The 25,844-nt window shown below is 36.8% G+C and overlaps 1 protein-coding gene across 1 annotated transcript in view; it reads right to left on the bottom strand.

Annotated features, from left to right (window-relative positions):
- cux2b (cut-like homeobox 2b) overlaps window positions 1–25,844 on the bottom strand; it is a gene marked incomplete at its 5' end in the record, with an annotated part of 163,697 nt that overhangs the window by 71,209 nt on the left and 66,644 nt on the right. Inside the window, 2 exons of the mRNA XM_079382941.1 lie at window positions 20,066–20,113; window positions 23,335–23,445. Coding sequence (XP_079239067.1) covers window positions 20,066–20,113; window positions 23,335–23,445 — 159 coding nt within the window. The remainder of the gene's footprint in view (window positions 1–20,065; window positions 20,114–23,334; window positions 23,446–25,844) is intronic.

The raw sequence follows: 25,844 nt of genomic DNA, 5'->3' as shown, positions 1-25,844 counted from the left end.
CGCGATATAAATCAGCAGCGGGTAGAACGAGACCCAGAGGAGCTACGGTGAACGCTGATGAGTCCCATAATTCTCCAGGCTGGGACTTCCTCCTCCGTGACCACCTGGACAACGGCCAAACCTCCGCAGAGCGCTACGTCCCGTGCCAAACTCTAAGAGCCATAACGTAAATTCAGTCTGTTTGTTTAAATGCCAGTTTCTTGGCCGGACACGTTGGCTGTAATAACCCTTCCTTCTTGGTGACCCAGATGATGCATACAAAAACAACAGGAATCCATTTGAACCCTATTTACTTCCATTAATACACACTCCTGGTCTTATTTTTCCAAGAAATAGAAAGTATAAAGAGTAAAGTTTCTCTGAAACGCCTTTACTTTAGCCCTCCTATACTTCAACCCTTTCTTTCCAACACTCACTTTTCAGGATCCAATCAATTCATGAAAGAATGGAAACACATTTGTCCGTGTTTCACTCCGTCTCGAATCGCGCTCACAGAAAGCGCTCAAGAAACAGTATCTCTTCCACGGCTCGGTATGCTTTCAACTCGTTTTTTTAGTAAGAGCAAGAGAATGCATGACATTCACGTTACATGATTTGGCTGATTTTTACATAAAGAGCGTTACAGCGCACCGCATTAAAATAATTGATTATTCATGTTTTCATAACCGCTGGCAAAATTAAAAAACGAAACAAAAATTAAAACATCTTTGAGAACAAGGGGGCCCTACGCAGCTTGAGTACTCTGCATATAGGGAGGATCGGCTCTGAAATCACCTTTTGAAAGTAATTTGAGATTTTAAATGAAGATTTATCGATTACATTGCTACACCAGTAGGTGGCGAAAAGGGGCTGTTAAAATGTATTTGTCTTTGAATCATACAAGAGATTCGTTCAAGAATGCTGATTCAAGTAATGAAACAACTACATCTTGAGTGAGTCACATTCAATCATAAATTACATGTGATTTTGTTTCGTTGTCTAATGTTTTTTCTTCAGAATCATGAGAAAACCACAACTTCCATTGGGGAAAAAAAGAAAAGAAATAAAACTCTATATATCCAGAATCATGCAGTTCTATTTTGCACACAAACAGCTCTTAAAGAGTCCAGTTTTATGTAGCCTATTGATTTTGTTCATGGTATTCAGCTCCAATAAATGGTTTGCAAAAAAGAGACAGGATAAATGTCTGATAGCATTATTTAATCACATTGGAATTGAAACTGGGAATCGATAAGCAGAATCGGAATTGATAAAATTCAAACGATACCCAACACTAATTATGACATTAAAAAAATCTAAATCATGACAAAAACTCATAATAATGACAATAAAATGACAAGTCATAATTATCCACTTTGTCTCATAATGACTGAGTATGTGATAATAATTTTGACTTTTTATGTAATAATTATGTCAACTTACTGTGTCAATTTCTTAATTTAATCTTAATTTAAGTCATAATTTAGATGTCTCTTTCAACTCTTCAATTTCTGTTTTTTTTCTCATAATTTAAACTATTTACACACAGTATGTATATAATTTTACTTTATCTCAATCATACGCGTCAAAACTATTTTTGACTTTTTGTCGTAATTTTGATTTATGACAATTTCAACTTTTTATCACTTAGTATTTAATATGTCATTTAATTTTTCTCTCATAATTATGACTTGGTATGTCAATTCTGACATCTCAAATTTGACATTTTGTCATAATTTCAACTTTATGAATTAGTTTGTCATAATGTTGATGTTTTATGTTATTATCATGTATTTATGTTATTATCATGTTATCATTAATGTTCATGTTTTATCTAATAATTATGACATAGTATCTCATAATTTCAATATTTTAGCTCATAATGATGATTTACCAAAGTGTTTTTTTTAAATGTGATGGAAATGGGCTTCCACCCATTTCCAAAACAGCTGCTTGCTAGTTTGACCTGGAAACAATTATATTACTGAAAATGATAAATGATATTTAATATAATACAAGCCCTTGTGTATAAAGCCAGACATTGACCCAGTACCTAAAGAGTTATGGAAAAGTGTGTCAACAAGTGAGAATCATGGGATATCAGCAATCAACAAACCTCTCCCATAATGTATTAAACTGAAAATATAAAAAAATCCTGAAAAACACAAGATAGTGAAATCGAACAAATCATAGTCATAGACTAAATGCTGAATCAAACAACAGTGGGGGTCACTGTAGCAATGCATTATGGGCGTTTCTTCAACTATACGCACATAAATACAACTCAATATTTCACATTTTTATATAACAGGACAATGATCTGACAACTAGACTGGAAATGGCTTACGTTTATTTCACTTTTTGTTAGTTACACTTTATCTAAAGATGTCCTTGTTGCAGTGAACGCAATTAATTTTTCTACGGATTTTCATATTCCAAGACTGAAAATCTGGATCTGGGCCAAGAGTAAAACAATAAAATTGATACATAAAACATTTGAACAGTAGCAAAAATAAGTTCAAACTGTTCATTTAAACCAAAATTCGCCCCAGGCAATAAATGTGCCTGAAGTTGAAGAAACACCCTGTTATTGTTTGCTGGCTTCTGTTATTGTAGTATCTGTATTGCTTGCTAGTCGTCTCAATTACCGATTGTTATTTTCAAATCTCTCTGCAGTTAAAAGGAAGCAAACACTGGAACGTGACGGTGAAAGTCACAAAGAAGCCGTGCTGCTATTTATATGTCAAATAGATGCAGTTAGCATTTAAATGACACTTCGCATTACACACTCCTCATCCCTGATGAAACAAGCCTTAAAAACAATATAAATAGAGTCTTCTGGGTCATGGATCATGCGCAGGTAAACTGGATTAACCGTGGTAAACATCGTCCTCTGTCCATTAGATAAACCCTCACGAGTGATGGATCTTTGACAGTGTGAATAAAGTGGATAAGAATCTGCACCATTTGAAAGAAGATGCAATTAAATGTATATTAAATCCCTGTGAATCATCTGCTAAATCTTAAAAGACATATTTGAAAGTGGTAAAAAGAAAGGGCACGGTAAAGAAAGCCGAGGCAGCGGTGCGTGTGAAGAGCGCGTGACTGCGTGTGCATGTTTGAACTGCAGGACTGGAGACACGGAGTTGATTTAGTCGGGGAATAGATGTCTGTCCTTCGGACCACTGGATAAAATTGGTCTCAATATGAAATGTAATAAAACGGCACTACCGCCAGATCTCTATGCACCTCCAGTCATTCTTCACATCTCTGCTATATACAAACACATATGCGATGGCTCACAATTACAGCAGTGAAGTCGTGTTGGGGAAGCTGCTCTGAAACTCTAGCTAGAAACACTCAATTTCACAGATAAAATCAATAAGCAACAGCATTTGCAACCCATTTAAATGCATCATTATGTGATACATTTCTGAGAGAAACAGGTGGGTGGGACTTGATTTTATCCATCAGGAATTGATAGGATGGTAAAACGCATCCATGTGTAAGGAAGACGGTTAAAATAAGAGGGACATCTCCCAAAAATCATGTCAGAAAAAAAAAAAATTACCCTCTACCAAACCTATTTTCCCATCCATACTTGACCATAGTATAGTTATTATGGTCAAGTATGTAACTATACTATGGTCAAATAACACACACACACACATTTTTCTTCTGAAACAATCATTAGCAGATAGTTCATTCTGATTAAATTAATGTATAATCATAATTTAATTACATAATTTGCTTTTTTCAGTATTTTTGAAACAATTAATTTATTTGACTTATTATTTCGAATTTTTACAATTATTATTTTACTATTTTTTACATTTTGAGTATTTTCCATTATAAAAACAATGTAAATTTAAATTAAGGTAACTGCTTCAAAACTGAACACACTAATACAAGAAATAAACTTTTAAAAAACAGTTGAAATATTTATTTTTGCTACAATCGATGTGATCAATGATCAACTAAAACCATCAGAACTGCTGAAATGAATCAGAGTTATTTTCCTAGTGTTACCTGGAAGGCAGAAAGAGAGAGAAGTCATCTAGGAGTGTGTTTGATTATCACCTCACCTCACCTCGTGAGTCTGTGTGTGCAGTATGACACAAATCCAGCGGTGTAACATTGCCACACTAGGCTATACTTTAACTTTCCAGTAACAAGTACAACTATGAAAACAGCTGAACTACTCCACTCTACAGACTAATGCAGTTCAGTTAGCAGCACTACTGCTATCACTGTAACTAGTTTCACTCTAACAGCAAACTACTGATCTCAGCTCAGCTCGTTTGACGAAAGAAGGAAAATAAATCTTATCAGAGCTGTGAGCTCAGTGCAGGACTAAAGGTGATGCTCTGCACTCAAAAGAAATGTAAACCTGTTCTCCGGCTGGTCCTTTCACACCTGTCAGCGGTCAATAGCTACTCTGGAAAAGAGGAAAAATGAAAAAGAGAGGCCTTGACGCTAATCCCTCGAGACCCAATTAAAAGGGTGACAATCACCATCACCAGAGGAACCCAGAGGATGAATAGATGCCACGTTAATTGAACTAAACGCTTGCTTCAGAACAAACCTGAGCGAGATTATTAACAGGTACACAAATATTTGAGCGCAAATGTGATCAGGAAACGAGCGCTCGGTGGTTTCCCTTCCCACCTGATATGAAGTTAATTGTGAAGATATGCTAAGAGTTCATGTAGCACAAAGATACACATTGAAGGAGGTTGAAAAGAAATAAGAAACGACATTTCTAAAGTTTTTTTTTTTTTGCAATGTGACATTACAACAGCACATTTAACCCCCAAATTCTCTTTACTGCAATTAATGCAATAAATAAATATTAGTCCTGCCAAATCGATTAATTGTGATTAATCACATCCAAAATCAAAGTATATTTATATGTATACATTTTATTTTGGATGTGATTTGCGATTTGACAGCACTAATAAATCTATAGCCTTATTGTCATTATGAATATTAAATACAATAAGTCAGTATCATATAATATTATCCATTTCTGAATGAAGGTAGTATGTGTTGTACTGCCTAAGAAAAAATTTAAATAAAATAAAATGATTATAATTATATTCATTCATACAATGAATTCAAGATAAATAGATAGTATATATTGAATTCGTTGTATGAACTTGTTAACAAGTGTAAATATTTAGTGTTAGAGGTTTGATCAAATCATCCATTTCTCAAGATTTCGAATGTAGGAAGCCGCAGATTTCTGATCTAAACGTTAAAGAAAGATGACTTGCTTTATGGAGACTCCAGGTTTTTCTTGCAGGAGAAAATAAGACACAATGTCTTTTTGTTGTTTCTTCGGCTCGGTTTTTCTGAACTCTCTCCTGTTGAGCGCCACACCAGCTTCTCGCGCAGCCAAATGTTAATTAGTATTGTGCTTAATCTGATACTGGAGAGCCCCAAACTGTCAGGTCATATTATAAACAATCGGCCTCAGCGTTAGCGCAAATGACACGTCGCGGCGCTATCTCTCCCCGCAAAACGCTCCCAAGGTACTAATTGGCCTACTTTATGCTCTCTCTTTGAATTGCCATTTCTCTCTTCGTTTGGGGAATTAGTCTTGACAACCATCGATCTGTAATGTGCTGCATTCTACTGTATACGTTCTCCAAGAAAAATAAACGGAGGACGGCAAAGGCAATGAGTGAATTAATGCCTCCGGCTCTGACGTAGCGACTGTAACTCTGTAGGCGAGTGGCTTTTGTTTGCGAGCGAATGAAGGATTGCGTGAAACTCCAGAGGAGAATGAAAGTTCAAACACTTTGCCAGCAGCAAAGTAAGTGTAACTTTTCTCCTCTTAAATTATTTAAGATTAGCAACATCATCTTATCAATCTATCGATCTCTCGGCAGAAAGATGAAAATGGAAAAATAATGAGGGAGATGAATGCCGCGTAAAGAACATCAATGTGCAAAATTTAATTATCTGCTGCGGTGGAAAAAAAACTAAAAAACTGTTGGCTGTTTTCTAAAACAAAAAGAAGCGGTTAATATTTTTTTCCTTCTCTGCATATTTTAATTACCAGATCAATCATAACTACGTACTGTGCGCCGCTTGCGAGAGAGAGAGAGAGGAGAAAATTGCGAGTCTAAATGAAAAACAATAGATTTACTTTAAAGTCGGAGCTCTTTTGAAGTCTAAATTAAAATTTCAGGTACCTTTAGGAGAAGCAGCTTCACAAAGTTATGATATTCAATTAGTGTGTTTAGATTCCACTGAAATTACACTTCACAGCTCAACACCATGTTCAATGAAAACTCTGGAGATTCCAGGCTTCTGTTGCCCTAAACAGACAGTGGGAGCCTTTGGAAGAAAAATAATGGATCCTTCAGCCAGATGAAGTTCTCTGTGATGCACAGACTATTGTTCAATCAGTCTCCAGAACACAACGACCGTGCTGCAATCACCGGTAAGAAAGACTTTTAAAGTGTGTCAATTAAAGAATCATCATTTAGTTCACATGCATCTTGTGTCCTGTTGATGAAAAGTGATATGCATGTGCACAGCAAAATTATGATTTCTGAATTCCTAAGAAAGCTTCCCAGAAGGAAGCTGCTCTTTCTATATAGGCGAATCTCACAAAACCTGTCAAGAACATATTTGGGTCACATATCATAAAGACAATGAAGCCCCCCCCCCCAATATTTCTGAAAATTAAGCACATTAAATCCCCATTTGCAATAATAATAATAATAATAATAATTATTATTATTTCCTTTTCATTGTTGTAATGCAAATATTTTATTTAATAAAAAGTGCTTATACATTATGGAAGTATGTGATGTACTGCCTTTAAGGTTTTCTGATCTAAATAAAAATAGTTTTTAAAAAAAGCAAATAATTAAATTAAATTATAAATAAAATTATGAAAGTATAAATAATAAAAATAATGCAAATAAAATAAAAGTAATTTATTTACTAAATTAAAATGCTGAAAATAAGAACTTTAATTCCACCTCACATCTGGCTTGAGTTTTGTTCATGTTTATTGTTCTAAATTCATGTCTTTTATTTTGTAATTCATCATAATGTCCTCATTGGTTCATTGTCTTTTGTTATCAGTTCTGTCTTCAGTCATTGTTTTTTCATCTTGTTTGGTGGTTTATGTCAGTCTTGTTTTTAAGCCTGGATGTTTGCCATGTTTTCTTGTGTTTTGAAGTATGTTATGCTGGTTTATGAAACTTGGAAGAAGATATCTTGAAGAATGTGGGAAGCCAAACATTTGATGATGGCCATTGACTTCAATAGTATTTTTGCATACTATGGAAGTTAATGGCTACTGTCAACTGTTTAGTTACCAACATTCTTCCAAATATCTTCTTTTGTGCTCAACAGGAAAAATAAATATACAAGTTTGAAACAACTTCAGGCCGACGATGTGCCAAAAGTTTAATTTTTGGGTTAATTATCCATTTAAATTCATAGTTTGTGTTTATGTTTTTGGATCATTGTGGATTTGTGGCTTCATCTTCGTCTGGCTCAGGCCAGCAACATTACATTCCAACATTTAAAAGAAACAAAAAGGACATGTTTTCATGAGATTCGACCCAAATTGATTCCTACAACATCACTCAAATGGCAATCGCTTTGAAATGGCAATTTCCATATTTTCCCTGGAAGACCGAAATGCAGCATATGCAGATGACATATAAAAGTACAACAGCCATACATCGCCTCTCACACGCGCCGCTGCACATTTCCACAGATGAATAAGCTCTGCTCTTGGTTTCGAGGCTGATCGAAGGCGCCATTTATCTCCACCAGCCACAGCAAATGGTCACAATTACACATGAATCCTCCACTCACACGTTCAGTTCACACTTCTGAATGGTCCACGTCACAGTCAGCTGTCGCTGTTTTTTGTGTGTTTGGACGTGCGGTTTGAGACGTGTCACCGCTTTGATTACAAACACTAATGCCGCTATCTGACTCAGCTCCTGCGTTCTGTCGGAACAGATAGCGTGTTCCCGTCCTCCCCCCGCCTCGCGTCTCAGTTTGTGTGAAAGAGAGCTGATGTTTATTCCTTTTGGCATGTCCTCGGCCGGCGCTCAGCCACCCATTTCACACGTTTTTATTGGCTAATTTGAGTGCATTCGTGCCAGCGAGCCGCGGCTCACTCCTCGACATCCGCGAACGCACATCGCAGACCAAGAGAATCTGGCCTCGTTTCTACATGTCATGTGTTTCGCCGCTCGTAAGCAAACAAAACGCCGAGGCCGGGGTTTCTGGGCCGTCGTCGACCCTGCCAGCTTTGACCGCTTACATACGGTCACATTTTTATATCCGCTCTCCATATACAGAACATCTGCTTTGAGGGATAAAACGATAAAACATTTAACCACAACATTTCTATTACTGTAATGAATGAATGAATACATAAATGAAAATTTGGAATATTTTACTTCTAAATTTTTTTTTGCAATAAATAAATTATACATATTTAACTACTAACTTTTTCATTTCTGTAACGCAATAAATAAATGAATAAATACAATTTAGCACATTTAACTAAAAAAAAAAAAACATATTTAAGCCCCACATTTTTAGTACTGAAATTAAATAAATAATAATAAGCAAATCATAAAATAAAACTAAAAGTCCAAATTTTGCATACACAGTACTATGTACTATTTTGTAAAAATTAAATGTGAGACAGTATGCAGAACAACAGATAAATGGATGAATGATGAATGAAAGAATGGAATGATAGAAAGAACGACAGACAGAACAATGGATTGATGGATGGATGAATGAATGGACGGACAGATGCATGGATGGAATGATAGAAAGAATGACAGATAAACAATGGATGGATGGAGCAACTGAAAGAATGTCAGACAGACGGATGGACAGATAGACGACAGAATGATATAGAGATTGTTAGAATGATGGATAGATGGATGGATGGATAGAATGATAGAATTATATTCATTTTCAAAACAGTTGCATGTGGAAAAAGGTATTTTGCCAGCTTGATCAAAAATGAGTCAAAAAAGATGTTAAAAATCACATGATATAATTTCTGTTTCTTTCATCATGCTGGAAGCAGAAGGTCACGTTGAGTGCATTGCATTGTGGGATACAGCTGAATACTGCACATTTTGGCAAGCAGTGAGGAACCAAAATAGCACGGGCATTTCCTCCAGGTGTGTGAAGTCTCAAGACAAAGAGATGCTGCAGATGCTCTTTAAAAGGTGCGCATACATCTGACCCTATTTCTGTGACACCAGAGCGATGGCTGTTTTGTCTGCGACTGTGTGTATGTGGCGCGCCGATGCTGCATCCGCAAACATGTCTAACATTTGCACAGCGGTGGCGTCACTCGGGCGTAACATCTCTTGAGCTCGAGGCCTCGCACTGTCAGGAGTGTAAAAATTAAAGCCTCCGTTGACGACACCCTGCAAAATGTGCTGAAGCACATCAATTCCACCTGGCTATAGCAAGAGAGACCTATTTATAAAACACACACACACACAAACGAACATGAACACACTGTCTGTAGAAACGCCACTCTAAATGACAAATGTCTTGTCCGTACACATGCAGACAAGGCATTCGTTTTAGCATCATAACAAACCAGCGCTCAGCGGTGAGGGCCGACGCGTACTAAACAGCTGTAGTGCTACAGGATCTCAAAGGAGGAGATCTCAAACACACACACTTACAGCAGTCTGAGCACAGCCATTCATGCATGGGCTACAGACACACTGAGCCATGGTGCTCGTGCGTGATGCAGGTTTAAGTCCAGCCTGCAATGTGGCCCAATTTCATTTCCACTTTCTAAACAATACTTCTGTCACAAAAAAAGAGAGAGGAAATATATAATATAATCTGTCTATACTTACTTAAAAATAGTAATAAATATTAAATGGTAATATTTTAATAGTTTTAAATAATTTATATATATATATATTTTTTTTTTTTTGTATATTCTGTTTAATTTTAGTTACATTTTCAGTCATTTTGTTTTGCATTTTTATCACTTGTATGAGCTTTTTTTTTTTAAGTTTATATCGTTTTTATAAATTTTTATTTCAAGTTTTAGTTATTTTAGTACATCAAATAAAATTTTATAAAAAAAATTATTAATACTGCCTTGGTATCTAGCTGAAGAAAATTATAGTAATAATGAAATAAATTGTAAAAACTGCTATTTATTTTGTAATATTTACAGTGTTACATTAATTATTGTATTATTTATTATAATACAAAAGTATAAAATCTTATATAATTTTATATATATATATATATATATATATATATATACACATACACATACACACATACATACATATATATATACTTAATTATTGTCCTAACTTTTGCCTCTTCCTCTCTCTCTCTCTAGTGTGTAATCAATATAATGTATTATGTGTACATCATTATATTGATTATATGCCTCATTGTTGTTTCTGGAATCTAGCATATTGCCACTTGTAATTATTGTAAAAATACTGTTTTGATCTTGATCAAATAATTTTACTATTTAGCATTTTTCGAAGCAACAATAAAACTAAATAAATAAAACTCAAATATTACCTAAAATAAATGAGCACACTTTTTTGTCTCTGATAAATGGCACGCGTGTTCCTCACTCTTGAGAAGCAGCAGCCGCTGTTGCTGTTCATCTGATGTCCTACATTCAACTCGCTGCGTGGACATTTTGCCACTAATGCAAAACAGCAAGCAGTTCGATACATGTTTACTGTGTTTTACCGGGGCTGACGTCTCCGTGTAGAATTGGTTTGACATGCTTTTGGACAACTTAGGCAGCTTGTAAAACGAGGAACAAATTAGCTTATGCATACAGTTATGCTTTCTGTAAGCTGCATATGCAAAGAATAAATTAGTTTCTAATGCACTCAGACTCAATATGCAGCTGTTTGCATTCACAAAAAAGTACCATCATTTTTTTTTTTTTTTGGCACATGGTAGCATTATACTATTATGACTCTCGACTATGATAAAGATGATAAATCACAGTTTTCTGAAGTACTACGGTATATTAAAGGAATAGATCACCCAAAAAAATCTAGTCACCCTCAGGCCATCCAAGATGTAGATGAGTTTGTTTCTTCATCAGAACAGGTTTGGAGAAATGTAGCATTACATGACTTGCTCACCAATGGATGCTCTGCAGTGAATGGGTGCAGTCAGAATGAGAGTCCAAACAGCTGATAAAAACATCACAATATTCCACACCACCCCAGTCCATCAGTTAATGTTTTGAGAAGTGAAAAGCTGTGTGTTTGTAAGAAACAAAACCATCATTAAGATGTTTTAACTCCATAATAACACTTCCTCCTGTGGAAAAGTCCATCCCGTTTTCCTCTCACATCAAAATCCACCCACATATTTGTTTAGAGCTGTTTGGCCTTGTAAACGGTGTTTGAACTGTGCAGATTTCTCTCCTGATTCAGACGAGACTTTTTCACCAGAGAAAGCAATATTATAGATAGATTTTAGCTGGAGGCAATGGTTTGAAGTTTGAAAAACATCTTCTTGATGGATTTGTTCATCCGGGGAAGTCGTGGCCTAATGGTTAGAGAGTCGGACTCGTAATCGAAAGGTTGCGGGTTCGAGTCCCCGGCCGGCAGGGATTGTAGGGGAGTGAATGTCCAGCGCTCTCTCCACCCTCAATACCACGACTGAGGTGCCCTTGAGCAAGGCACCGAACCCCCAACTGCTCCCCGGGCGCCGCAGCATGGCTGCCCACTGCTCCGGGTGTGTGTTCACGGTGTGTGTGTGTGTGTGTGTGTGCATTTGTTCACTACTCACTGCTGTGTGTGTGCACTTGGATGGGTTAAACGCAGAGCACCAATTTCGAGTATGGGTCACCATACTTGACAATACGTCACGACTTGTTTCTTACAAACACACAGCTTTTCCCTTCTCAAGATGATAACTGATGGACTGGAGTGGTGTGGATTATTGTGATGTTTCAGCTCTCATTCTGACGGCACCCATTGACTGCAGAGGATCCATTGGTGAGCAAGTGATGGAATGCTACATTTCTCCAAATCTGATGAAGAAACAAACTCATGTGCATATTTAATGGCCTGAGGGTGAGTAAAAAGTTATGTTTTCCATACACTAAATCAGCACATTGTAAATAGATTATGCAGGGCTAAAGCTCACACCTCTGTGAACCGCACGTGTGAACTCTCTCCCACACGGGCACAAGAGAGTGTGAGAACAGAGACAAAGAGAAAGCAGCAGAGATCACACCCCGCTAACACGTGCCGGACACGGGTGATAAAGTCGGGGAGGAGAGGAGAGTCCCGGTTTCAGGCCTGCTGTAACCTATTTATATCAGCTCTGTGGGCTGCGGCCACCGGCGTGACAGGAATACCTAATGGATCTGCAGCTCGTGAACCTGCTAGTGTGGTTCAGCCGTAGTCATTAACACATTAGAATGTGTTCTAGGACTAAATAGGGACACTGAGGTAGGATGAAAGTTGTAGAATACAGAACTCATTTTCACATTTTCTGAAGAGCGTGAGTGGTGTTTGCCCGTGCAAAACTCGGCGCTACAACGCTAGGGTGTTCTGGGAGCTTTTAATTGCATTGCTAAGGTGTTTTGGGTGGTTTCTAGTCGGGTGACCCAAATCAAACGAGCCCATCCTAAAGTTTCTATGATATTCAAGTCTCTAGACAGGGCTTGAGGCCTCAATGTAATAAAAACAGCACAACAAGCCACAAGATTTGAGGTAACATTTATAGATGTAGTACAAACGGTGCAGGATGAGTTATGGGCTTAATACTTGCGCTTATGGTCTTGTTATTGTTACCTAAAGTATTAAAAACTGTTTTCGTTATTGAAATAAATGACATAAAATATAAATATTAGATGAATATAAATGTTAGATGAAACAAGTTTATGTTGAAGCTGTAAAATGACAAGCTAAAATTAAAAAATAAAGGTAAACAAAAAATACTATAACATTAAAATAATCAAAAATATACAAATAAAGCATTAATAAATACATATACTATATTTACTATATTATTATTTTGTTTTTGTTAACTAAAACTATTAAAAATCACTTTCATTATTAGCTGAAATAAAAAATGAATATTAAAGTAAAAATGTAAACTTAAATTAAGACTGTTGCCTTAACTGAAATAAAAAAAAATTTAACTAAAATTTCTTTAACTGAAAAAAGTTGAAGCTAAATAAAAATTAAAAACTAGAAAAATCAGCACAACAAAATACTAAACCTAAAATTGAAAGAAAAAGCTAAAGATAAATAAAAAAATAAATACAAAACACAACAAAATGACTAAAATCTAAATAAAATTAATATCAACCAAAATATAAAAATAAAATCTAAATGGAAAAATAATTCATATTAAAATAAAATATAGTATATATATTATACAAACTTATAAAGTATAAATTATACTAAAATAACAGTTTTTTTCCCCAAACCTAATCAGAAATGTAAGCAATAACAGTAATTCTTGCTTTAGCAAACAGCGCTAGAAAGGACAGGTCTATTGACGGTCACTCCATCTGAAAACTGCATCTTTAACATCAGCATGCTATCTTTGAACTAAGGACTTTCTAAATGTTAGTGTGCATCATTTGAAGTGCTGTTTAAGACCTTCCGAACAGGTTTGGGATCTGAATTGCAGTTTAAATCCAACATAGAGAGCCTTTTAAAAGATTCCCTTGTTAATATTTGACATATTCATATTAGCGAGTCCATCGAATAGCTCAGCACTAACTGTTTTTAAACTGATTTGCAATTAAACCTTGAAACGCTAATGTTTTGACGAGATGCATGTGTGTGAGTTCACTTAGCAAGAAACACACACACCTGAAAATGATCAAGACGAACTCATTCACCTCACACACACAGCAGCCGCTCCGAAATCTAGCGAGCTGCCTATCTAGACAGCATTTTAAGGCATCATAGGAGCGTTTCGGAACAGAACTTGGGAGTTCTAGACGGCGTGTGTGAGACGCGCCCCATCGGCACGCTCACTTTGACTATGGCAGTGCATTAGGCCCTCGTGACAATTAGCCTGGGAAAAGGTTTACGACCGCCAGGCCCACAGGAGCGTACAAATCGGCACAGCCGGAGGCAGCCTCTAGAACAGGAAGGTAATTACAGCTCTTCTCATCATAACGCTGAGAGGAAGCAAGCGACATAACGCACTCTTCCCCCCGCGTGCTCTTCTCTTACATACTGCTAGAATTAATTATCGTGCCTTTACTCTTTGATTTATTCCACGATTCATAACATATTTATACATTCAAGATGAATTATCATTTCCTTCAGGAATTAATCAAAAACCAGAGGAAGGACCGGCCCTACGTGTTGTCGCTGGATCAAAGAACCAGCGACTTACCTTGCGGCGGATATTCAGGCCACACCGCAAGGTCAGCCGAGCTTACAGACCCCAACAAACAACGGACAGAGTATCGTGATTTATGAGGCGGTATAAATTACAGTTAGTGAGAACCTGTTAAAAACAAGCAAGCACCTAGTATTTATTTACAGTACAAACTAAGATGCAGCATAAAAGTCAACATGACATTAACAACCTGTAATGTTTCATTTCTGAATGAAATGGATATTCAAAGGAGGGCGGGACTTCATTTCAGTCAATGCGATTTGATTGGGTTGCAAAATGTGCATTATGATATTATTTCTTAATATTTTCCAAGGTGAAGGGTGGAGGAAGATACTACATTACGTTGATTAAAAGACATTATAAAGATTTTTTCTTTTTGAAATATTGTGCACTGATCAATCGTTCGCAAGCAGGAGCATAATAAGATTAGTACGACTACTTCATTTAGTCTCTCTTCTCTTGCTTGAAAATGCAGTAAAAACAGTGAAATATTATTACAATTCAAAATAAGTTCTTTCTACTTGAATATGTGTTAAAATGTAATTTATTCCTGTGATCAGAGCTGTATTTTCAGCATCATTACTCCAGTCTTCAGTGTCTCATGATCCTCAGAAATCATTCTAATATACTGATTTACTGCTCATTTCTCCTTATTCCAAATGTTGAAAACAATTGTGCTGCTTCCTATTTTCAGGATTCTCTCATGAAACAAAGTTTAAAAGAGCGACATTTATTTGAAACAAAAATTATTTGTAACATTAAAAATGTCTTTACTGTCACTTTTGATCAATTTAATGATTTCTTTGTCAACACTCAAACTGACACTGAACAGTAGTTTATATTAATAAAGTAAACTATTAATGTTTATTTCTGAAATGTCCTGTCCGAGCGAAGCCCCAGCAATTGCGCACACAAAACACACAACATATCTGAATGGATTCTTGTTTTCTTCCTGTCACTCTGTGCTACATGTGTGTCAAATAAAGTGCATCAAACGTCCAGAAACTGCACTATATCAGCTATAAAACAGGTCCTATCGTGTCCTATTGCTTTTCTGCACATCCCCGAAACAAACGCAAGTAAACCCGCTCGACGGCACTAATGCGTGCACGTGTGCAGAAAACCCATCCACTCCACAGATTAATAATTTAGTGCTGAGTGTCTTAAATGTTCTTCTGAAGCACCCGAGACCCTCGTGCCCCAGAAAACAGGTGTCTGACTGCGAATCCCCACAAGCTGAGCGAGATGAATAGCGGGTCTGGTTTGGGTTGTGTAGTCAGCTGGATTGCGTTTTACCTCTTCGTCTGATAATGACGGGTGAAGATTTCTGGGCCGCAGGGGTTAATGGCACGAAACAGAACAGAGTTGCTAATTACATGTTCCGAACTATTTATCAGATTCTCCATCTGCACAGCGCCACGACTCTCATTGTGCACGCTAAATTACTCCTCGGATTATCTTTGTAAAGCAAGTTTTCATAATTAGGGCCCTGCGTGGATGTTTTCTCTCTGCGAGCACCAACAGACACTGAGAGGGAGAGAAAATGAGCTGACTGGTTAATTCGGGCCTGACATCTTAAACCAGCGACACAACAGCATCTGCTCCTAGTCAATACGTCCTAAAAGAAAGTGTACCAGATTCCTACCGAATAGATCCCTACAACAAAGCTCAAAGATCAACTACGATATTGTAGGAATAACAGAACTTGTATTATATTGGACCAAAACAAAATGGACAGTTAAAGAGTTAGTTTAACCAAAAACAAAAAACTACCATAAAAGTAGTCCATGATACTCTGTAGTGATATATAACCTGACTTTTCATTTATGGATTAAATATTTCTTTAAATGTCAGGAGTTTTAAAATCCCCCAAAATGTTTAACCCTATAAAGCCTACTAAGGCAAATCTAAGATCCTATCTCTGCTGAAAAACCTGTTGAACGCAATCTACTCCATGCCTTCTGTCATTTTTTAGCAAGTAAAAGCCTTTTAGTGCAATTATAAAAACGTCCACCTTCAACTTGTGTCTTTTTGCTGTGAAATCTTTAGTGATTTTTATAAATTAAATCATTTAGAATAACTTTTATATTGTTAGTAATCTTTCAAGATGAACACTTACAGGACTGAAGCAGGTTTACTTGATTATCCAGATATCGTTTTGGAAAAATCATGTTAAAATGTATCAAATATGATTCATCAGGCTTTTGGGGAAAGTTTATTTGTTCATCTCTCGGTCATCATTGTATTGCATTGCATTATAAGTTTCGAAATGTGTGAGTATGACGACTGATATTGTATGCATTTTATGCAAGTATTCTGCTATAATGTTAAAATTTATATCATAATTTCATCTTTTTGATCATATAAATATCAGCATGTGCACCCAATTGCAAATTTTTGCTCACTTTGAGCATCTTTCCCTTCATATTCTCACTATATAATACTATATGATAAAGTTGTTTATAAATTAATTATTATTATTAATTATACTAAATTAAATTGTTTCTGTACTGTCTGGAGCACGCTCTCAAGAATATCACTCACCAAGACACGTGTGCTGTGGTGAGGTGACAATAAAAGTGATTTGATTTAAATTAAATATTCTTATACATAAAACCTCATATGACAAGCTCAAATATTATACTCAACAAAAACACATGCAAACTTTTCTTTGTCTAAAAGGTTCAATAAACTGTTATTTGCCCATTATTTCTTCTGTCAGGCTTTAAAGGGTTCATTTCCGTACGGTATCCTTAAGGTGCATTGTGCCTTATTAGTCCAACTGGCAGTGATTTACTCTTTGTTCGACTAGGGCCTCCTTTTGCACATGCTTGGCAAAAGTTTGCAAGCATTTTCCCATCTAAAGGTGAGCGCTGTGTGGCGTAACACTTCTCAGCGGGAGAAAAAGGCCAGAGCGCGTGCGAGGGATCGTCGACACCTCTCCGATATCAGACCCAGCGGTGCGGCTGACTCTATTAAGACACACACGCCGTCGGACGCGAGCCTCCTCGCAGTAAATTTTATTAAAATTACCTTCATTATAAGACACTCTTCATTATAAAACCAAAAAGTGCTGCTGGTCTCCCAGGGCCTTTGGATTAATAAGGACAGCGATGTATTTTAAGCTGTAAACTCGACTTCTTACTGTCCTTAATCTCCTTTCCACTTCACAGGCCAAATTAACACCTCTCCCCGGCTCTGACGGGACCTCATTAGCTCACTTCCACTCCGAAAGAGAAAAGAACAGGAAAGAAGAGAAGAGAAGACGACGACGATGAAGGAGGAGGAGGAGGAGGGATACGACCAATGACAGCCACCAGCTCAGGGATTAACCCTTTCACGCGACCGAACGCTTCGGGAATCTAGGTCGACGCGTGTTTCTAATCAGCCGCCTGGTTAACGATAATTAGCAGGCGAGGCAGGAGGGGAGGAGAGGGAGGGACGTGCAGAAATGAAACAGAGAAAGAAAAGAGAAACCTGTCATGTCGCAAACACTTCAAAGCCGACGACTTCTCTTTTAAAAGTGGCACATAAGGGTCCAAGAACCACCGGGGACCTCGAGAAAGCGCAATGCTGGAGAAGGGAGGAGAACGAGGGCCGAGGAGACCTAAAACACACACACACGCGCTTCAGAGGGACCCAGAACACACAAACACACACTCCACCTACATAACCCTGCGAGCTCTCGTAGTTTACTCTAACTGTTAAACTTCTCCAGCGCGGTAAGTGGTCCCTGTGAAGTTTATCCATCATGCACCTCTCAGTCAGGGCTGCTCCAGATCTCCAAAATATAAAATGGAGATCTTCCAGTTGCTCCAGTCGTGCGAAAACACAATACAGTTAGTCAATTATTACACCAAAAGACAGTGTTAGTTAATTATTACTTTAAATCCAAAAGATTTAAAAAATGTGCCCTTAGTATTTTTATTATATATTAATCATTTCAAAAAAACAACAACAAGGGACTCAAGGCACTCATGCTATATTGTTAGTATATTCATCATCATGTTATAAAGGTTCCTACACCATATAAAGAAAGAAAACCCTTGATTTTCTCAGTCGTTCATGAACACTGGATAAGTTTTTTTTTTTTAAGATTATTCATAAAAATTGCACATTTAAAAGTGGTTCACAGCTAGACAAAAAAAATAATATTATTAAATAAAAAATAACCATTTATATGAATCATTTATATAGTTCCAGTTGTGATTAAAACATAAGATTTTTTTTTATCTTTTTTAAAAAAATGTTGCATAATTGCTTATGATGCTTATGAAATATTTTGAAGCAGTGCAAATAATAATAATAATAAATACATAAAAAGCTAACTTGTTTTTACTATAAACTTTATATTCACTATTTTTTTATTTGAGATTTAAAAAATTCCTTGATATTTCCAGCATTTCCATTAACCACAGGAACCCTGATTGTAATTATTAATGCCCTAATGCTATGTCTATTTACCGAATAGCACAGCAACAAGTCTTATAGCTTAAATCAATGTAAAAGCCAGTTTGCAACTGATTTTACTTTCATAATCAGACACATTTCCAAGTAAAAACAAGATATCTAAAACAACAAATGTCAGGACTTTATCCACTGTGAATAGGTCATATAAACATGTATGTAGCAGGTTAACTCTATCGCCCCCTCGAGTAGTGAGGTTTGTTACCGCCACAACCACGTTAAGTACATTCAGCAGGACCTCGCACTCACAATGAGCTCGACGCTCCAAAAATCTTAATGATGTCCAATCACTAGTGGCCACTGGAGACAGATCTGAGACGCATGTTAATATCAGACATGAGCGGGGATCTGTTGCGACTGACAACTTGTGATTGGACGATAAAGGGATAGTTCAACCAAAAATGAACATTTTGTCATCATTTTCTCATCCTCAAGTTGTTCCAAACCTGTATGAGTTTCTTTCTTCCATTCAACACAGAAGATGATATTTTAAAGAAATCATCTGTGTTCGTCAGAAGAAAGAAACTCATACAGGTTTGGAACAACTTGAGGGTGAGTAAATGATGGCTCATTTTTGGGTAAACTATCCCTTTAATATCAGGCCTAAAACACTTTTCCGTGAAAATGTCAATGCATTCGCTCACAACACAACATCGTGTGGCCAGCTGGACTCACTGCTGATGAGACGGGAAACCTGCGCTATCATTTCAGTATGCATGAGCTCTCTGGACCACAGACGAGGATCGCAAATATGATTTATGGTCTGCTGTTTAATGGCTCGAGTACTGGCTTTGAGAGGAGATCAGATGACTTTCTCGACAGGAGCATGTCAGGGAAGGAACGGGGAGTGCACCATTACAACAGCATGACAGAGAGAGTGAGAGAGGCCTCCAGTACTCCTGCGTCTTAATGGAGGAGAGATGCTACTTAAGTCTGACGGGAAAATGATACCAGTCAATACAGCGAAGGGCGGGGGACGGAGCGTGGATACGGATGACGTGATGCCCAGAGAGTTTTGATCCCTGGGAAAAGCAGCAAACGGCTACATAAAACATACAGAAACAATGACGGATGCCGAAATGCAATCGAATGATTTGGATGTTATCTCATGTATTATTTCTCCAAATCTCTCCAGCATGAGCAGACATGAGAGCAGCATTGTTTCTGAGGTGGATATGATGGTATCTCCATTAAACGGGGAGTGTTGACTGACCTGAGCTTGGAAACTCTTGAGGACGGGGGAAACCATCTCCAACACCTCCTAAACACAGAGAAACAGAGACAACACTGATGAATCCCACAAAACCCCATCAGAAACATGTTTTTTTTTTAAACCTTTTTATTTTGCTTGCAGACAATAAAGCCTATTTTTGAGGTCAGTAAGATTTATTTTGCATTGTTGTGCATTATTTTCAAATGACAATTTTTTTGGGGGGAAAAAAGTGGAATTGGCATAATAATAATTATAATTAAATCACAATGCAAAATATTATAATTATCATACAATAGGTTATATTTTATTTATGCTAAATATATTTAAATATACATTTTTGAAGAATGACCTGGATATTTTTTTTATAAGATTCATCACAAATGTTATTGAGTCAAATAACATTTCACAGTTAAGAAAATGAAAAAAAAAATAATAATAAATAAAAATCTAAGAAACAAAAACTAAACTGGCTTGGGTAATCTAAAAAAAAACTATATAAACATTAAAAAACCAAAATAATAAAAATGACAAAGACAACAAATACATATAAAAATAGCAATAAATATAAAGTAAAATATAAAAATAAAATCTAATTCAAAATATTACCAAAAACTATTGTATAATAGTATATCAATATACTAAAATAACTTTGGTGTACAGCTTCAGTTGTCTATGGGTCAAATCATTTCACCAGGACCTGGAACAACATACATGTTAACAATGAGACTAGTATGACAGAGACACTTACTGACTTTGTCACTACAGACTTGTATGCAATATTTCAAGAGAAAAACCACACTGATAATAAATACATAACCAGAAGTTCATCCACCTAAAACAGTACTGAAAGGGATGACAATAATCCAAGTACTTTAACAAATGTATGAGTTTTAAACCACTGTTTTCACCCAGACTTCCATTGAATGTGCATTAGTACTGTAAATCCAAATTTAACTAAATAAATAAATAACTGTCTGTGGTAATCAACAGTACGCCACATTTGTTGTTAGTAGATGTTGTATTGAACCGAGAACCCTTCGGCTGAAGACAATAATAACTTCTCCATTAACACAAATAACTCATCTGATTCTCCTGTCAATCCATTACTGACGCTTTGTTTATGTTCAATTACGCCACAATCTTTAACGATACGGCTAGCACGAAGCCCATTCGCTCCAGACGTTTGCTAATCTTGTAAATTCTGATTGTCACTGATGACATTTGTGTCAAGTGGAGAGCAAACGAGGCGTTGGGCTTCTGAGTCGAGAGGTCTGACGCCGGATCGTGTCGAAGCTTCAAACGCAGCCTCGGAAAAAAGGAAGGCCGCTAACGAGGAAAAATGTAAAATGTCAAAGCGCGTATAATGAGAGACGCGTGACAAGCATTCCCCGCGTCGTCACCTTTACCTGAAGAGGAATCAGAGGCGCAGCTCCAGATTAGAGTGACGGGAATTTAAACGGAGAGGGACTTGAACTTAAAGACGCTCCGCCGGAGGATTTTCCTCCATGGGAACGAGCGGCTCATTTTCTGAGAGGTTTTTTCGCTGAAGGTTCTGGAAGATTAAATGCTGATGTCTGCCTGTTCTGGGCTGGATGTGACAAGTAACGTCAATAAACAGCAGATACTCTGTGTTCCACTATTAGTGCTGATACTGGAGGGACGGATGGGTTTGTATGTCTTCAGTGAAACAGACACACAGAGTGACAGTGTGACAGAGATAGACAGATTCTGAGATTTATGAAACTAGAGAAACTACATACAAGCTCGCGAATATTGGCTAGAAATGGCTCATACTGGAAGAGGAGAAGTGAGGAGTGAAAAAATGGGAGGACAGGGGAGGAGACTAAATGTCAAGAGGGATGGGGCAGAAAGTGAAAAAGGCAGGGACAACAGTAGAGAAACTGAGAGGCAAATGCCCTTCTGATAGATGCCGTAGTTGCTTTCAAAAAGCAATGGCTTAAAGATGGCTTTTCAAAAAATATAGAAACCGTTAGCTGTGCATTCTGAGAAAAAAAGGATTTATGAGCAAAAGTATGGGGTTAAAAAGTATGCTTTTTAATGTTCCTGAAAGGCTTTTATGTTCACCAAAGCTGCATTTATTTGTTTACAAATAATGTGAAATACTGCTATTTAAAATAGCTGTTTTCTGTGTGAATACATATTTAAATGTAATTTATTCCTGTGACGTAATGCTGAATTTTCAGCATCATTACTCCAGATCCTTCATTAATTAATTCTCATATGCTGATTTGCTGCTCAAAAAACATTTCTGATTATTATCAATGTTGAAAACAGTTGTGCTTCTTCATATTTTGTGGAAACTGCTATACTTTTTTTTCAGTTTATTTGACGAATAGAAAGTTCAAAGAAAAGCATTTATTTGAAATAGAAATCTTTTGTAACACTATAAATGTCTTTATTGCCATTTTTGATCAATTTAATGCATCCTTGCTGAATAAAATATTAATTCTTAAAAAAAAACTTACTGACCTTAAATCGTTTAAACAGTAGTTTATATCATTAAGACATTATATCACCCTTAAATGATCTGAGATGACCGAACAGCTGAGAAAAGATAATGCCTACCCCTCAGAGGACCTCAGAGGACGCCAACGCTCAGACAACATACAGAATTACCACATTTTGCCATAAGTTAAATATATTAAAGTTCTGCAATATATAAATATATTGTGGAAACTTAAATTCCTGTAGAGCTGCTTTGCAACGATTTGTATCGTAAAAAGCGATATACAAATGAACTTGAATTGAATTGAATATCATTAAGAACATTTTATTATATTATAGTAAATAATCTTGAAAGATTGAATGCATTTATTTTTGTAAATTATGTCACATAGTCTGAAATAAATGTGTTTAAATAACAATAAATATGTAAATAAAAAGAATTAAATATGTAAATAAATGTATTTACACAACATACAAAAGTGCCAAAATCAGCCAGACAGTTTTGTCATGATGTCATTTTCCAGCTGTTCTAGAATAATTAGTCACATGGCATTTACGGATCAGTTGATTGGCTCGAGAAATTCTGAAATATGAGAAGGGGAGGAGTTCAGCCAGACAGACAATGAAGAGGAGGAGCAAACAAACAGAAGCCCATATGAGGGTCAGACAAAAACTAAACAAAACACTGCTAAGCACTTGAACCCAAACTTGGCTGCCATCTCAGGTAAGGTCAAGAAAACCTTAAAAATGTCTATCAGCATGAACATCACACACACTCAAATATTTCTCGCTCTCCCACTCACCTCTGGGACATTTTTCTTGAATTCGCGGCTCAGTTCCACCAGGTGCTTATGGGAGTCCTCGCTCTCTTCCTGTCGGCCTGCTAGTTGTGCCGCCACTGAATTTAGCTCCCTCTACAGAGACAAGGAGAAAGAGAGAGAGACGCTTTAGAGAGGCCTGCCAACACTCATATACACAGCTTAGTACATACATAAATAAATATACGCTGCTGAATATTAACCGTGTAATCCGTCATGATCTGATAGAAGGCGACTGCTTACTGTAAGCTCAGCCCCATTAATAATTAAACTAAAATAAATCCAATGCCTACAGTAGCACAAGGCCTTTTAGATAATCAGAATCCAAAATAATCAATACCTCTGCAACAGTCATGGGAAAGAGAGAGAGGGAGAGAGAGAGAGAGAGAGAGAGAGAGAGAGAGAGAGAGGGCGGGGGGAGAAAATGGCACACGCACAGGAACTCTGAATATTCACCAATATCCATCTTATTCAGCTGACCTGGTGAGCAGAAAGACTGAAATATGGTTGAGGACGACTATAGAGAGGTCGGCTCGAGCAAAATCAATATCAGAAAGTACTGCTGTTTTTTTGTACATGTACCATCACATTAACATGGTTTTTCAGACATTGTGCCATAATAGTAATACCATTTTTAAAACTGTTCTATGAAGTAGAACTGTATACCTGGTACATAAACATTTTTCAGGGACAAAAAACAGACAGACAGATAGATAGAACGAAAGACAGACAGACAGACAAACAGACAGATAGATTGAATGATGGATAGAACGACAGAATGATTGAACGACAGACAGACAGACAGACAGACAGACAGAGATAGTTAGACAGACAGCTGTCAGACAGACAGACAGAGATAGATAGACAGACAGACAGACAGCTGTCAGACTGTCAGACAGACAGACAGACAGACAGATAGATAGATAGACAGACAGACAGACAGAGATAGATAGACAGACAGACAGACAGCTGTCAGACTGTCAGACAGACAGACAGACAGACAGACAGACAGACAGACAGACAGACAGACAGACAGACAGATAGACAGATAGATAGATAGATAGATAGATAGATAGATAGATAGATAGAACAACAGATAGATAGAACGAGACAGAACGATAGATAGATTGAACAATAGATTGAACGAACGATAGAACAATAGATAGATAGATAGATAGAACGATAGAACTATAGATAGATAGATGGATGGATGGAACGATAGATTGAACGATGGATAGAACAACAGAACGATAGAATGATAGATAGATATAACAATACAGATAAAACTATAGAACGATAGACAGAACGATAGATCAATAGACAGACAGACAGACAGACAGAGATAGATAGACAGACAGACAGAGATAGTTAGACAGACAGCTGTCAGACAGACAGACAGAGATAGATAGACAGACAGACAGAGAGACAGACAGACAGACAGCTGTCAGACTGTCAGACAGACAGACAGACAGACAGACAGACAGATAGATAGACAGACAGACAGAGATAGATAGACAGACAGACAGACAGCTGTCAGACTGTCAGACAGACAGACAGACAGATAGATAGATAGACAGACAGAGATAGATAGACAGACAGCTGTCAGACTGTCAGACAGACAGACAGACAGACAGATAGATAGACAGACAGAGATAGATAGACAGACAGACAGCTGTCAGACTGTCAGACAGACAGACAGACAGACAGACAGATAGATAGATAGATAGACAGACAGACAGACAGACAGAGATAGATAGACAGACAGACAGAGATAGTTAGACAGACAGCTGTCAGACAGACAGACAGACAGACAGACAGACAGACAGACAGACAGACAGACAGACAGACAGACAGACAGACAGACAGACAGACAGACAGACAGACAGACAGATAGATAGATAGATAGATACTTTTGTTCAGCAAAAACTTAAAATTTAAAATGAAGTACAGAGAATTTTTCATGCAATTTTAGAACATTGTCATCCAATCCTAGGTTGATCTTAAGTTAGAATATCAATTGCAAGAAAAAGGTATGAAAATATAAACTGCAAGATAAAACTTTCTCTAACTTTGCAAGAGAATTGTGAGATAAAGTGCAACATTTAATTACAAGATATAAAATAAGGATTGTGAGATATAAAGTCAAAATTGCAAGGAAAAAAGACTGAATTGTGAGCCAAAATAGTCAAAGATACATTTAATTAATTTATAAATGATATATATTTAATTGGTCCTCCTATACGTATTAGTACACAACCCCCTACAGAATTCATTCAAACAGCACTGATCAAACTCGCTCCAATTACAATCATGTTTTACAGCTCAACCTACTTATTAAACATCTCCATCCTCACTTTCTCTCACGTCAAAGGTCTTTGTGTTCAAACTAAAGCTAAAAATATGAAAGAGAGGGCTTTTCAATTACTGTACCAAATTCGTACATGACATAAAATTTAATTTACAATGTTTTAATTAATCTGTACTCTTACTTAAAG

Source organism: Barbus barbus (assembly GCF_936440315.1).
Source record: "Barbus barbus genome assembly, chromosome: 28".
Classification (NCBI taxonomy): Eukaryota; Metazoa; Chordata; class Actinopteri; order Cypriniformes; family Cyprinidae; genus Barbus; species Barbus barbus.
This window is presented reverse-complemented; position numbering and strand designations above follow the sequence as displayed.